At 38.4% G+C, this 16,871-nt stretch overlaps 1 protein-coding gene across 3 annotated transcripts; it reads right to left on the minus strand.

The window, feature by feature from the left end:
• Positions 1-17: 17 nt before the first annotated feature.
• On the minus strand, positions 18-16,074 carry LOC146311835 (epidermal growth factor receptor kinase substrate 8-like protein 1). 3 transcript variants are annotated; one of them, XM_084740859.1, is made up of 19 exons: positions 15,949-16,074; positions 14,573-14,626; positions 14,307-14,465; positions 13,265-13,414; positions 13,064-13,140; positions 9,997-10,109; positions 9,848-9,903; positions 9,616-9,745; positions 8,233-8,321; positions 8,073-8,147; positions 6,507-6,655; positions 5,154-5,298; positions 4,140-4,192; positions 3,297-3,405; positions 2,761-2,892; positions 2,474-2,639; positions 1,680-1,845; positions 1,304-1,436; positions 18-382 (listed from the first exon to the last, which is right to left on the minus strand). In XM_084740859.1, exons 2-19 carry the CDS (start codon positions 14,600-14,602, stop codon positions 296-298), a joined length of 2,019 nt encoding a protein of 672 aa, XP_084596985.1. In that variant the 5' UTR covers positions 14,603-14,626; positions 15,949-16,074; the 3' UTR covers positions 18-295. The 3 variants fall into 3 exon arrangements, with proteins under 3 accessions (XP_084596985.1, XP_084596981.1, XP_084596982.1); XM_084740855.1 differs by having other exon boundaries at positions 4,140-4,195; XM_084740856.1 differs by having other exon boundaries at positions 4,140-4,195; positions 14,573-14,621; positions 15,949-15,965.
• Between the last annotated feature and the right edge of the window lie 797 nt (positions 16,075-16,871).

Here is a 16,871-nt window from a genome sequence, read left to right on the forward strand (position 1 = left end):
GGCATAAACAACAAGCATACGTTACAAATAGGGTACTTTAATGTTAACATTTCATTTGAACAGCACCACTGAAATTAAAAGCTTAAATTTGTGATTTGCTGTCAAATAGTGTGGTTGTATGATGAAGTCATGTCTTTATGCCCCTTACAGCACAGTGGTCTTGGGTCAGTGGTCTCTGGAGGGTCAAATCACCATCATGTTTGTCCTCTGGTGAGTATAATTAATAATCAGAACTTCACACCACCAGAAGAACAATCCTTCTGGAACGATTCGTGATGTGGATGCCTGCTGCTGCTCATAACGTGCTGCTCTCTAGTTTCAGATCAACCTTCATTTTCTGTTTCTCCATGACAGCCTCCAGCTCAGTGGCTCTTCTGGCATCCTGTAGAAAACAAAAACCAATTAGGATATTATTAACGAGAATGCTGTGTTAATACAAAGGTGTACAATTTAGCAGCTGATATTGAGTTTAAAAGGTGTTACTGTGGCCCACACAACTGACTGGACACGTCTTCCCTTATGACAGCTACTTAGCAAGGATGTAATTTAACACTGGGTTCAGGAAGGCTCACATAATAAATTAAAGGACCAAAAATTTAAGACCAAAGCATTCAGAAATTAGTACTGCAGTCCACATATTAAATTAAAGCATAGATGTTATATTAAATAGGTTAAATCCCTTTTTAATATATGATCACTGGTTGATGCAAGCCGTGTTTCCAAAGGAGAACGAGCTGGCTGAAGCGTTGTGGTTGGAGAAGCCAGTATATCCACTAAGTGTGTTTTCTTAATCTCTGGTGTCATATCGTGACATGCATTTTACTGTCAGAGTTGCTAGTCTGAAATGATCTGCAAAAGTAGGTTTGACATTTGTAACCCGCTGGGTTTGTAATACATGTGATTTGGCTGAAACTTAAAACATATATGCTACTCAGAATTTTGTGTTTGTTTGCTGAAAGAAGTAAAAAAGATAGGGTAGAACTTTATTAATCAAGTATAGTTTGAAATCTAAAGTATAACAAGTAGTTTGCCCAATACAATAACAGCAGAAATAAGATGAGTTAAGTAAAAAGAAAAAAAGTTGAAATAAACTAAAATTAAAAAAAAAGCTGCACACTCAAGTAATATTACTTGATTACTGGTCCAGTTTGTTGTGTGCTTATTCAATGGTTTTGTCATCAATACGCTGATAAAAACTGGGAAATAAGGTCCAGCTTTAAAGTAGCTGTAATTTTCCTTTAATTTAGTGACATAATAATCGGTGATCCAGCCTTAAAGTAAACATATTTTTCCTCTCATTTACCTCTAGCAGAGCTTTCTGCACAGTGAGCTGGCTGTACACTCTGGCGCCCTCATCTGGAATCACAGCTCGTAGCTCCTCCTTGTTGAGGGAGAAGAGCTGGGCGCCTGTCAGGACTCCCAAACATGCCACCGTCCTGAGGGACAAAAAACATCCAGTCAGAATCTAGACAGTGAAAGCTCTCATGGAGCCTCTTTGCATTACAACAAAATTTGTCCAACCAGAACCAGAAAATATACACTGACACGGGAAACCATCATCCAGTTCATTTCCTTTGAATAAGCCAGTGTTAACAAAAGGAGGTCACTTATGTTTTAACAAATAAATATCGTTGTACTGGCAGCACTCCCAGCATGTAAACAAGTCTGTCATCACTCACGGTTCACTGAATCCCTTCCCTCGGAGCCACTCGGCCACCTCCTCTGGAGGAGAGTGGTAGTCCAGAGGAACAGAGGTCTCTGAGGAACGAGGGATGACCAGAGGTTTGTTCAGACCAGACTTTGCGTTGGTCAGCCTCTGGAGCAGCTCATCATTCACCATCATGACTGAAAAGATTCAAAGTGAGAGAAAGAACGGTGATATTGAAGCCTTACATGCAGAAACGATAGGACAAATACACAAATTCACTTTTAAAAAAAAAACCTGTGTGTTTTAGCTTCAAAAATATAGTGTCTGGGACTTAAAATGACTTATAATCTTAAACTGACTGAATTTGAAAAGACAAGTTGAGGTGATTTTGTAATGATTCAAAACAAACATTTGTAGTCAAATAAAGTTGATAGCAATTCAGTTGTACTAGAGAAAACGTGTTCAATAAACTTGAGATATTAAGTTGAATCAACTCTTCTATCACACTGATTTGTTTTCTTCAAATAATAAAAAATAAGGAGGAGATTTATCTCTCAAACAACGCGTGCTGGGAAGCCTCCTAATATGCTAATCATGTTTCCTTAGAAACTTAATTTCATGAGTTTATCAAACTCTATGCAGTACATTCATTCCACTCATCATTTCAAGTCCAGACTTTACATTTGAAGAACCTGTGTTTAAAGGTTCTGAAGTGTTCTGAAAATAATAAGACAATATCACTCCCTGTATTCAGCGCACCTGATCATATAATCTATGTGACACACCCATGCCTCCCACATATCCACATATACTGTATTTTGGTACCTTTATTATCTGTGTCGTCCGCAGATGGTATGTGTTGGCTGTATGGCGGTAAGCTGCGTGGACGCTGTGGAGAATGGGTAGGAGCCAGGGAGGGGACCTGGGGTGGAGCAGGAGGGCTGGGTGGTACGACGGAGAAAGTCTTGGCAAGAGGCGGAGGAGCTGGAACCTGCAGGAATGTGGTGCAGAGATAAAATAACACTGGAATCCACTCCAAGGTATGTTCAGGTGAGAACATACCTCTGTGCTGATGTGATTCATGTGTGTGTTTGTGTGTTTTTGTGTCTTACACTGGGGGGTCTGCTGCTGACGGGGCTGGGGCTTTCTATGTGAGCCATGGGTTCCAGGATGTTGAAGGGAACAAATCCGATCTGGTTGAAGCGATTACGACACTTCCACCAGCGCTTAGATGATTCAACCACCTGTCAGACAGATAAGACACCGTTATTCATATGTTGCCATGATGCATTTTGATGCTAAAACTGTACATATCTATGTAGTACAGCCAAAATAACTAACCTGCCCTTTCAATTTGAATATGTACAAGTCAATGACAACTGAGCAAACTCCATCTGCTGAGAAAGATTGTGTGATATGCTCAAAAGCCCCAGAAGAGCTACTAAATTGACATTTTGGCAAGACTGTTTTTGTTGTTTGCCCTTTGTTTGGTTATTTTCTATCTTGAAACTACTAACACTTAAGCTTTGTTTTTTCATCCTTTTAGAGTTTGGACTACAAAATATAAACTCTGTGTACAAGCTTCATGATGGGTTCCTGAATGCACCATGAGCACTGTGAATTCACTTGAATCACTTGTCTTCATTACCTCGAGTGTCTCCCCCTGCTGCACTGAAAGCTCACTGCTGTTCCTGGCTATGAAGTCGTATGTGCAGCTGTAGAGTCTCTCAGGCTCTGGCGCCAGTGAGCTGCTATCTCTGCAAGGAAAAGAAGATAAACGCTGTTATCATGCAGTTGGGGGTAAATTGCAGCAGCTAAGTGATTTGCATCTTAAAGGCAACCCAGAGGGCATTTTGTCACGTTTCATCCTCTAGAAGGGCACTTTAGAGGGCACATTACCATATTTTGGACACTAGCACGGCGCCCTATTTGGCATTTTGTGCTGTTTCGTTCACTGTAAGTGCACCTTGGAGGACACCTTACCAAATTTTGTTCACTGGAAGGGCACGTCATCATGTTTTGTCCTCTAGAAGGGAACTTTAGAGGTCACTTTACCACATTTTATCCACTAGCAGGACAGGGGCATCGGAGAGGGAACTTTTGCATCAACTTTATAGACCACTGAGACACGGGAAGGGGTCCACCAGTGACCACAATCTAAGAATATGCAAATTTTGTTGAGAAATGTCCCTTACTACACTGTATGTGCACAGGGGGCTTCGAGTTTCTACAACACACTTGCATAAGTTGCAAATTGGACCAGCACTGACCTTCAAACTAGTCGTGATGTCACGAATCATGCTTGTAGGCCCGCCCCTTAAAATCAGACTTTCAGTGAACACAGCCACTATCAGCAGATGGAATATAAAAACATCCCTCCCGTGTCAAACTCTGCACATACATCACTCTGCACAGTGCAGCTCAAACACCCAACTGCAGGAACAAGAAGAAAAACATTTTTGAGTGGAGGGGGACTTAAAAGATGACTTACGTTTCGTCGCTGACATGAGCGCTGGGAGGTCCGATCGGCTGAGGTGGTTGGTGCTGCTGTGGGTGAAAATGACATAGAACATTCATGAATTTAGAGCACAAAGCAGAGAAAAGGGTAAGAGGTCATTATACAAAGGAATTGGGGGTGGTTAACGAAATAAAAGTTTGATAAACATACACAGAACTTGCACAGCAAGAGCTCTGACAGTTTCCTCTTTTATGAGCAAGCTTACAAAAGAACAATTAGGCAACTTGCAGAGATGAGTCAAATATTCTTCTTATTCAATGTTTGAGTTGCAACTGAATTCATCAGAAAAAACATATTTCTAACACAATCATTTCATGTAGCAGTGGGAGTACTGTTAACAGTGGTGGAGGAAATAGAATTTTACTGAAGTAAAAGTACTAATACCTCACTGGATAGCTGGAACCATGAAATGTTTTTAGGCTATTTGAAAAATGACTTACTCTGCCAATTGCTGTACTTGTATATACAATTGGGTAGTTCAAACAAGCATCATATTTTACAGCCTCTTCATATGTTTTATGTGCAAAAATCTTAATGTGTAAAGTAACTAAAGTTGTCAGATATATGTAGTGAAATAAAAAGTACAATATTTCCCTGTTAGAAGTGTCAGAAATGGAAAATACTCAAGTACAAATACCTCGTTTTGGTACAGTGCCTGAATATGTCCCTAGTTGCTTTCCACCACTGGTTAATAATGATAATGTTGCAAAAGCCAGAGGTGGGAAGTAACAAAGTACATACTCAAGCGCTGTACTTAAAGTACAAATTCAAGATATTTGTACTTTACTTCAGTATTTTCCATTTTCTGCCACTTCGTAGGGGGAAATATGTGTATTTATACATACAACAGACACACTAATATTATGTGTCTATTATTACGTTCAACCTCTGTGTAGTACTTTTACACACATATTGAGCGCATTCCTCTCTTCTGACATGCAATGCAGTGAGCGTCTAACTCATATCACACACGTAGGTATTCCATACCTCTTGTTCTACTTGGAGGTCCTCATATTTGTGCTGTGACTCAACCGGATCCTCCCAAACCTGCCCGTCTGCCTTCACAGCTTCCGGCTTCCAGCCATCCAAGAAGACGGGGGTGTATGGAGCTACAGGCCCTCTGAGCTGAGAGCTGAGAGAGCACAAAAAAAGAGTCACTGCACTGCTCCTGGTTGCACTTGGGTTTTACTTCACAGTGTGACCAAAACTATGATTACAGTTAAACAGTTCTAACCATTTCTGGGAAGTTAATACCAAAGCTCACATTTTGGTTTTAAAGCAGCCAATAGCCACTATTCTGTGGTTAAATACCTTCACATTAGACCATTTTCATGCCTGAGAAATCCCCCTGAAATATGTGTTGAATGTGACCACCATTATTATATTGTTGGCTGCTGTTACACTAAAATTCCCCATTAAAACTTTATGTCTTTGAGAGGATCTTTAAAAAGTAATAAATATAATTTCACTGTAGGTTTTATGGTTTTGTGCAGCTGCAGAGCTGCGAAGAGTCTCATGATGGGTGAATGAGCAGCCAACATTTGATACATAACATTTGATAATACATATTTACCATCTTGATTTACTGACAGAAATGAATCCCACAAGATAAGAAAACAAATATATTAATTACACCATGAGTTCCCTCAAGGCAAAGTCCAATAAACTACATAAAGTATTATGAATTAGAACTAAATGACTATTCCTTTTTAAAATTAAAATAATTACAGGCAAATAATAAACATAGCAGTAACGACAAAATGAAGATATTACAATATAATTCCAAAAACATTAAAAAAGAAAACCAGACCAAATAGAAAACACATAAAAAAAGAAAAGGGAAAATAGTAAAACTGAAAGGATCTCTCTAGTATTTAAAAAAAATAGTATATGGTGTAGTATAGTAGCAGTATTAATGCAATTAAAAACAGAAATATACATAATAAAAGTGGAGCATTGGATATTAAGAATGTTATATAGTCCCTCTCTTCACTAGAACAAAACTTTTCCCATGTCATATCATGTTGTTCAACATTGTAATGGTTTGTAACAGTTATTTTTGGCTTTAATTGTATATATTTTACCTTAGAGAATAATTATTTACTATGTGGGGACAGATAATTTTATCCAAAATCCCCAAAATAATGTTGTAAATTTAAAGTGAAAGTCAACATTTTTTTTTTTTTTCAAATGTCCGAATGTTGCAAATGTCTGGACCAACTCCCTAAACTGCCTAAGGACACTGGATCATTCAGTCTTAACAAAATGTTTTTCTCATTAAAAAAAAACAAAAAACAGAACATCCCATGACTGTTTGATCCAGTGATTGCTGGTACTGACCGTGGGAGTGTCCAGTTGGGACCCAGAGACGTCCACAGCTGTCTCTCCTCCTCGTTCAGGTTGTCTCGTAGCAGGGTGATGGCAGAGCTGGTCATGGCGGGGCTGGAGACTGAGGCTCCCAGAGCTGGTCCCCCTGTTGTTTTTACCATCTGTACACAAACACACACACACAAATAAGACAAAACCGGTGTTCATGTTCCCAGTCTGCAAGAACAGGTCTGATACCAAAGTCAACAATCACTGCTGAGATAGAAAAGGTGAAGCTGATGATATTCCTTGATTGCAATTTTGTAGACGTTTGATTTTTCTTTAAGCTAAGTACAACTGTTTTTCTTCTGTTGGAGTGGTGACTGGGGATTAGAAGTACGCAGAGACATCATTATTCATATTTATATCTGTTCAACCAACAAAATTATCTGTATCTGTATCTATATTCAGATGGAAAATGGCAGTAATTGCGCCCCATTTGACACTGTCGAGTAAGGACAGGCAGTTTCAAGCGAGAACCTCATTGTTGTTTTGTTATTCTGCCTCTAAGTTTGCACCCATAGAGCTGACACAGCACAGACACAAACGCACAAAGACTGGATGCATCTGCACACATTAAGGATTGGCGTACAGATATGAGCTTGTGTGACTCCATTCAGGTGTGCCAGTACACACAAATCAAACACACCCATTCCACACTTTGATTCTCGTGTTGAGGACTGATTCATACCTGAATAGATGAGTTCAGGCATCAAAAATCAACTGAGACACACCTGAGTGCTTCACATTTTATTGGAAATTTGTCAAATGCTGCTTATGTTTGAATTCTGTTAGATTATGGTTGTGGCTTCAACGACAGGCCTGTGGATTTGGATGCTCCTTGAACCATGAATTAAAGTAGATTAATGTTATTAGAACTAGTATTTTCTCTTATTTTCTAGATCTGATTTCTTAAAGAAAATCACAGGAGGAACCAAATCAAGAACACTGTGATTCAAAGCAGCAGTCAGGGGACAGACAGGAAGGCAACGTGGCACTTCTGGTTAAAACAGTCTCCAGCTCAAATCAAAACCAAATGCTTTGGGTCAAGAAGTGGTGACTGCCTACAAACACAGCCACGGAAACCAGTTCAAACAAAATGCTGCATTTATCAAGTGTCTGTAGTTTCAATTAGGCTAAAACGCCTTGTGTAAATACTGAATGGAACGTGCAGTTTCTGGCAACATTACTCAACTACGGTGACGACTTTCCTTTATTTTGACTTGACACATGCTCAGCTCAGCTATTATTCTGGTTTCGAACTGTTGCCTTCAGGTAAATAATTAAAATAACATTACATAACTTAATTACCATGGCTATTTCCAAATGTTATCCACTCCTTTATCCTCTGTTCACCCGCCCCAAATAGTAAAAGATGTGACATCATGAGACAAATGGTCACTAGATGTATTTTAAGATGTTAGTCATGTCCGACTCAGGCTTTTCATCTGTGCTGCTATAAAAGACGAGGCCTCGTGTTTACAACAATAGCAACAACAGGTGGCTGGTGGACACATAGAGGTTATAACGCTCACTCACTATATCCAGAGGTTTGAATACATGGTGAACGAGCTCCTCTGATGAAGGACCAGAGATGGTTGACTTCAGACGAGCCTGCAAAGAAATAATTTGGATGATTTATTGCGTGGCATAGAAAGATAACCACAACAAATGAAATGTGACCTGACTGAATACACACCAGCAGGCTGAAGCAATATTTAAATTTCTGGAAGATATCAATGAACTCCTCCTCTGGCGGAGGGCGGGCCTTTGCAGTGAGTAAATCTTCTGTTGGTCAGGAAACAAAATACAAGAAAATAGGTCATCTTGGTGTTATGAGAAGACATAGCAGTGTCATTTCAACTTCAAACTCTCACTGACACTTTATATGATGCCCTGTTGATAATGCATCATGAACACTTTAATTATAATAATTTGCCTATAGTACTGCTCAACTGGCATTGATACTGCATTATACTCTACATTTCAACTAATATTCTCCCATTATACTGTTTATTCTATCCTTACATTTATATTTAACACACTTATAGATCCAGTTTCTCAACATTTTCATTTGCTCTTGTCATATTTTGCAGTAAGATACACATATATTTGCATATTTCCTATCTTATTTTCTGTTATATAATGTAGTATAATGCACAGAGCATGAAGTGTTTTTAGATATTTTAGATATTTATATTCTAGAACAAGAGAAACTGTATCACAACCCAAATTCCCCCAAGATCAATTACAGTTAAAACCACTCTAAACTAAATATTCATAATTCTTTATAGCAATAATAATGAAGGATTTCAAAATGACTTACAAGGTCATGTCTCATAACACTTCATAATGATGGTCACTCACTGACTTTTTCCACAATGTTCATAGAGTATTATAGTTGTTTGATTAACCTAAACTCTGCCTCTGGTGTTTCTCACTGAAGGAAAAAGGCAGCCACAGAAATAACATATAATGAACTGACATTATTTTCATGAATATATTCCTGCTATTAATCTTTTCTTTTTATTTAACCATTCTTTAAAGGTTATGGGTTTGGGATTAAATGTCTTTAAGTCACCTGCAATTGTGAAGTATTATGATACTTGATCTTATAAGTCATTGTAAAGTGATTTGTAATTATCATTACTGTTATTGTTCCAGCCTCAGGGCTTCTGCCAGAGCTTATTGTTGTGTTGCTGCCGTGTTGTGTGCTTGTTGTGTTTCAGTATGATGGCTCCTGGTTGTAGATGGCCACTGCTTCCAGGCTGCATGTAAACCTGCTCCATCCTGCAGTGTGTGGGCTCCCTGGTATATCTTAAATTATTAAGACATTTTTTTTTGTCCTTTATTAGATATCCTGTGCTTCCCTTATTTGCTGTGGTCTCAGAGCCAGGTCATAACGAACTGGTGACTCATGCTGGAGCAGTATGAATATTTATGAGTGCTTATTACTATAATTATATAGTGCTATAAGCAGATTCTAACACCTTATTAGTATGTTTAAGATGCATTATAGACACAGGTGAGAGTGTTACCAGATATTCATGTGCATATCATCTGCAAAACTATCTATTTTTACCTTCAGCACTTTGCTTTTTACTTTTCTTCTTTTTCTTCTTCCTCTGGCTCAGCACCGTCGTAGCCTCCGCAGCCTGCTGCAGCTTGCCCATGAAGGTCTCAATATCGTCGAAACAGTGATTGAGGATCCCCTAAAGGAGGGAGGGAGAACCGAGTTTGTTATGAAATTTGGGGGAAAAAAATTACAGCCAGAGGTGACTGAACAAACTCAGAAAGGTGATGAGGAGGCATACCACTTCTCTCTCTGCTCGCAGGAAAGAGATGTCAGGCCCGCCGTTCATACCGTTCGCTGTTGCAGAGGAGAGGAGAGGATTCAATTCATCATGTCTCATCATGTCAAATACATCTATAGAAGTCATGTGAAAATATATTTTTTTTTTACCTCTGAGTCCTGGGTAGGGTGGAGGGTTCACTGGTGGGGGATTTGGAGCATGAGGGGCGGGGGGGTTTGGGATGTCATAGGGGTCGATCATCTCTCCCCCACTCTGAGGAAGCCTGAAGGACAAGAGGAAAGTTTCAACACTTATGCAACAGGGATCTAGCTGTTTGTCACTGTTAACAGAGACTCCAGTCTGCAGTGTAAACCACAGAATTATAGAGTAACACTAGGTTTGATGATCAATTAAAGTGTATATTGCGTCAGCTCACAGAAGATGTTCTTTAGCCTTGGCACATCAGGGTGAGTTTGATTCTCCCGTGTGGACGGTGCGTCCAAAATAGCCTGATTTTTAAGTCTCACCACTGGTTGTATGTGCAGCGTTTCACCCAAGAATTCAGGATCTCAAGATAAAAGATATTATCTAAAACTGACAGGAAAGAGGTGGTGGAATCAGCTGGGGCAGTGGGGGCGGGGCAAGAAGGCCACTCTGGCTACAGGGCATATAATATTTTGACAGTACGTGAGGTCAAACTGTGGGGCCATGCATGGTGGCCATGGCCTCTGTGAAATTCCTGCCCTTCTTGTACACTCTTAGAAATACAGGTTCTTACTAGAACCATTAAGGTTTTAAAAAGGCTTTTATAAAGGTTCCACTTGGAACCCTTTAAGAAAGGTCTACCTAGAAGAAGCATAAAGGGTTATACCTGGAACCACCTGTGAAAGCTTTCACCCCGAACCCCCAGTGAGAGGTTCTACAGAGAACCCTTTTAGTTAGCACCTTTATTATTGTCCATTCCTCTCTTCTCATCCCTCCCTATACATTCTTAGAAATAGAAGTGGTATGTAGAACCATAGAGGAACTCTTTTTGGTCCCTTCTACTAAGGTCCCACTTGGAACCCTTTCAGAAAGTGCTACTTACAACCCACCATTAAGGGTTATACTTAGAACCATGTGTGAAAGGTTTCAGCCCAGACCCCATATGAGAGGTTCTGCCTTCTGAGGGTGCTAACAAGAACCCTTTCATCTAGAACCCACCAAAGGAGTTTCACTGAGAACCCTCTTATATTATCATACAAAGTACCCCTGGTGAAAGAATTCAAGGTTTTCAATAATCTCTGAACAACTCCTTCTTCTAAAAAGGGTGCTTTGGATGAAAAGAGTTCTTAACATAATGGAACCCTTGAATAATCCCTCAAAAAAAAAGTGGTCCTTCAAATGCTAAAGATTCTGGGTAGAACCTCATCCCCTCAGGAGAAACCTTTTCGCACCCTTATTTCTTAAAGTGTACTGCTGGTAATGTTCTCCATGTCAATGATGGCAGCATCAACACCCTTCAGTCACTTAAGTCAACCATGCATTCATAAGCACACATTTTTGATAGCAGACCGGCTCGTCCTCATTCTGGAAACAGCCATGGAGACTAGCTACAACAGGAGGACGTCTTTGATCAGTAAATCCATGCCAGACAACACAGTCCTCTATCAATAGACATAATTTGATGCCACTGAAATTCAATCCTGCAGCCCTTATTCCACTATGAAAGTACAGTAAACAGTCCGGCAGTGCTTTCTCATGGCTACAGCCCATAGTGACGCAACACTGTGCTTCAATCTAAATTCTCCTTTTAATCAAACCAGTGAGCAACAAGTCAGTTTTAAATGCTAAAGACAAGACTTAGATCACTGTCGGTGGGAACTTTGGTATGTTTGCCTACTCTTAAGCTGTGTGCAAATACCTCAGAGTGCTGACTCAAACTTTCATTGAATCATCAGCATCTAAACCCAGCCACCTGTCTGTCTGTCTTACCACATGTGTCAGTCCTTCACACGTCCTTAAAAAAAAAAAAAAGTTTTTTTTAAAGCAGGTAATCCGTTCAGACCCCGAGCCTGCAACCTGCTGCCACTGCTGCTGTCCCTCGTCTGCTCTCTCTCTGTGCTTTCTGTCACAATGGCCTTGTTATCTCTGTCACACCTTCTTAAGTTATGTGGAAACCGGTATAACAAGTCTTTCTCTCGCTCTCAGCTGTTTACACTGACCTCTCTGTCTCTCTCCCTCCCTCCCTCTGTTCCTTTCAGACAGGTGGATGGTGGCTGCTTTGATTCGGTGGAAAATAATACATAATGGAAGTTAAAGAGCAGTAAAGCAAACATGTTAATGGAAAATATGTCTGCATTATTGTGCATTAGCTGTGTCTGTCTTTTTGTTTTGCTGCATCTCTTATTATTTGGAAGTCCATCAACCTCATCTGATACTGTATGAGAGCAAACATACACACACAAGCAGGAACAAACCCACTTTCCTCCATTAAAACGTTACCCTAAAAAAAAAAAAAAAAAACCTGAGAAAAATCACAATGTCAAGGGAAATGTCTTCACTAAATTTTTGAGTTTTAAGTCAAACTCAAACTCTTTTGAAATCAACTAAAAATGTTCTAAATAAAAGTTATATATAATAACAATCTTTTGTTCATTTTAGAAACAAAAAAACATTTTAAAAAATGCTTACAGTGAGCTGTGAAAAATTGTGCCGCTTGAAATTTTTAATCTCTCAATTAATAATTACATTATCTCAATAAAATGTTATAGGTTCACTATAGAAAAAGTTGAGAAAACTTCCTTAATTTGATTTGTGAATCAAACTCAGACTCTTGAGTTTGAAGTTTTGCTGCCAAAAAATTGTATTTCAAAACTTGTTCACAGTGAGCTGTGAAGCTGACTTGTTTATTGAGTTTATTCAACATATTTTGAGGTTTCTAAAACTCAAAGATTCAAGTTTATCTAAAGAAGTAAAGCAAATAATCTCAACAGAACATTATCAGTTGGTAAAACTTTTTTAAAACCTAAGAGTTTGAGTTGGGCTCAGAAATCTCTTGAAGTAAGAATTTTTTTAGTTTTCTCAGCTTTTATTCTTTTTTTTACAGAATGGAAATTTAACACTTAAAAGCTGGAATGTTATAATGAACTAACATCAGATTAATGTTTCAGGTTTTAAAGTCTTCAGGGGTTTATTTAGTTTTGTTTTGTCTTTTTCAGACTATTGTAGAGCTTGTGACAATGATATTCACTGTACCTGGGGGAGTCAGTCAGCTTCCTACTCCTGCTGGTGGCAGAAACTGCGCGTGCAATGTCGTCACAGATCTCCTCTGCCTGCAAGAATAAAGAATCTGGAAGTGGCATCACTTGTAAAACCTGAACCAGGCTGATGATTAGAAACTGACACTCTGAGTCATGTGGGACAGGCTGGGAAGCTCGCCCCAGTGTTATTACTCACCTTCACGGTCTCACAGTTAAAGAAATGAATGTCCGGCTTCTTCTGATCTGCTGTTTGGCAAACCAGCAGGAGGAGGGACGGGAAGTGTTTTTCTGTGTTAATGGCGTCACAGCGGTAGATGGACTTGAAAGAGTAGATCTCCAGCTCGTCCTGCACAGGATGAAACAAGAAAGTACTTGTGTGCACAAATAAACATCCATTTACAACCTAAGGTCCCGTGCAGTCATCAAAGAAGTACTCAAATTTTTTAGTAAAAGTAGAAATGCTACAGTCTAAATATACTCTGTTATATGTAAAAGTCCTGAATTCAAAATTATACTAAAGTTAAAGTACATTAGTATTATCAGCAAAATGCCCTTAAAGTATTCATTATGTAGAATGGTTTCTTTCGGAGTGTTTTATCATTATATTATATTATTCTGTTTTTATCACTAACAAATACATGTTGTAGCATTTTCATGTTCTAGTTCATCAATGAACAAATATAGATGCTTTGTCTAATGCTGGGTAGATTACTTTTATAGACCTGGCTCATATCATATATAAGCACATCATATGCTTTTAAATATAAAAGTATCTAGTAAATAACAGTATAAAATAAATGTAGTGGAATACAAAGTACAATATTTACCTTGAGTAAAAGTATAAAGCAGCATAAAATGGAAATTATTAAGTAAAGTACAAATGTGTCAAAATTGTACTTAAGTACAGTACATGCTAAAAGTAACATACTTAGCAAAAGAATATAAACACAACACTTTTGCTTTTGCTCTCATTTTTCATGAGTTGAAGTAAACAAAACAAAACAATCCAAGACATCTATGCCTATTTCACATAGGGCTACAGGTACCAATTTTTTTCCTAGGAGGGCAAAGTCAGGACTCATTCTACTCTACTTCTGGTTGGCTGATAGTCTCAGATTTTTTACTTCAGCTCTTCAAAAATGGAAGTGAAAACTTAAGTGTTGCATTTCTATTTTTGTTCAGTATACTAAGTTACTTTTCACCACTGGCCCTATTAACCATCATGCATCTGTTCTCACCTGGCTCTTTATGTCTCGGAGATGAATGGCCTCTGCTCCAACATCCAGGAACATCTGTTGACTCCACAGCTTCTTATTCTGAGCCAGGAAGGAGAGCCGTGCCTGGGCTTCCTCCACACCCTGCACATCCCCGTCCTGGAGTGAGAATGTCAGCAGGTGCTGCAAGCGTGGAAAGACAGTCATAAAAAGGATGAAGAAATTATGAGATATGCATCTTAAAATATCCAATGAGGAAAAAAAAAATGAGTTAAGGTGAGAAGACTTACATTAACAAGAAATCGAGAGATGTTTGTCATCCTTTGTCCACTGTGTCAGCTGCTCTGAAGTGAGAAAATGTTTAAGTTAGAGCAGCTTTCTATGAACAGGTGGTATATTGGTGGATAAGAATAAACATATCACAAGAAAATTTCAATAAAGATGAAAGTCAAGAAGCAAGGACTATGAATAGAAAAACAAGTCTGTTCCAGGCGTTTGAAGGCAAACGGCAGTTTAAGCTTAGCTTGTCTTTCTCTAAAATAACATGTCTTAGCCAGTACCTGTGACAGCAACACCCTCATTCAAATTTTCTCTGTTTGAGTTTACGTCAGTTTGTGCTTCAGTAACACGGGATTACGTTATGTGAGTGACTGAGTCGCCCAACAAGTCTGACAACAATACAGTGTATTTCACCATTCAGTCTCTCTGTGATCCTCAGTGACCATCACTACTGGGATCACTGGTATCAATGGGGCCAACATCCAGTATCACTTACACTTACACACCACTGGACTGGTTTCACTGAAGACGATTTGTTTCCATCTTATTTGTTCATACAGCCACAAACTGGTGTTGTACTTCAAAATAAAAGCTGCAATAATTTTTATGCCAGTTTGTGCACATTATTCTCAAGTGAAAATACACTTTCACATCTGGATTTCTATATTAGAATTATTGAGAATTAATGTCTCTGTTTATTTTTGGTCATGATTTTGCACAATACTAAAAATGTGTTGCAATACATGACTCATGATTCAGTTACAGTGTTCGCTGTATAAAAACGTTAAGATAACTCATAGTTTCAAGGCAAGTGACTTCACTAGATTTTACAGATTTGAATCAAACTCAAAGTGCTGAAATAAACTAAACAAAGTTTTCCCAACCTATAGTCTTTTGTTTAGATTATTTACTTTTCTACTTTTGATAAACTTGAATATTTTAGCTGTAGCACTCAATTGTATTTAAAAAATTGTTTACAGTGGTCAGTAAACCTGATTGGTCATTATTTGGGTGCTTGAAAATTAAATATCTGCAGCTGACAATATTAAATAATTAATGTTTATTCTCTTTCATTTCAATGAGTTTACTAATTTTTGTGGGGTACTAAAACTCTAAGGTTCAAGTTTATGAAAAGACAAAAAGCAAATTATCATAACAAAACTTGATAAGTTGTTAAAACTTTTTCAAACTTAAGAGTTTGAAATGATAAAACTCAAAAAAAATATTGAATTAACAGTAGCTACATGTTGTTTAAGCAAACGTGACAGAATTTCACACCATCAGGTTACTGCACGTGGCTAAAGTCGTTTAAGAATTAAGAAGTCTGAAATGTTATGAGTTCTGCCTATTACAGAGATTGATGATTGGAAATGTTTGATCAACTTACCAGGGTTGACCGGCTTCCAGGATTTTATTCCTGATGTTAAGAGCAGCGTATGTGTGTTTACACTGACAGTAAAACCCGTCCTGTGTCTGTGCGTACCTGCAGGTATCTCACTGCTCACTCTCCTCTCACTGGTATTGAAAGCCTTCACAAAGCAGAGGTGTGTCACCTTGTGCAGCCCCGCCCAGTCTACCACCCCGCCTTAGAGATAAAAATATTTGCTTAGTATCTCACCTGCTGGAAAACATTTGGGAAAAGTCTGCAGGGCTGTGGGTGCGATTTGCAAGCTGAGATTGATTCCTGTTATTCTCCAACAAGACTTAATTTTTAAAACCTGATAAAAAAAAAAAAAAAAAAACATGGTTTAACTTTAAATTATTTTGCACCAAATGTTTTTCTGAAGATTATTTTTTGGGCTTTTGCCTTTATTTTGATAGGGACAGGTGAAGATATGACAGGAAAGGGGGTAGAAAGAGATGGGCTGCAGGCGAGAGTCAAACCAGCACATTGGGCACACGCTCCACCAACCAAACTATAGAGGCTCCCCAGGACCAAACTTTTAAACTAGATTAAATGGAATATTAAATTTAAGCCTCTCATGAAACCTCAGTTTACTTTTTACTCTTATCAGATTTAATTCTACTACAATAGAACTTTAAACTCCAATTTAAACTGTGATCCAGTATTAACTTTCAGCTTAGACTTACAGGAGGTCATAGGTTACTTTTAAAAATACGGAGCCCCTAAAGCAGTGGTTTCCAAACTTTTTCAGGGTTCCCGGAACTCCATGATGTTTATCAATCATTAACAATATCTTAGGAAGCAACTGATAAAAAAGAATTCAAGTTTTATTTTAGTGACATAAAGGTCAGTATGGCAGCATTAACAAGATGTTGTTTATTTCATATAACTTTTTTTTTGCTCTA

Source organism: Lutjanus erythropterus, chromosome 17 (genome assembly GCF_056507025.1).
Source record: "Lutjanus erythropterus isolate fLutEry1 chromosome 17, fLutEry1.hap2, whole genome shotgun sequence".
Taxonomy (NCBI): Eukaryota; Metazoa; Chordata; class Actinopteri; order Lutjaniformes; family Lutjanidae; genus Lutjanus; species Lutjanus erythropterus.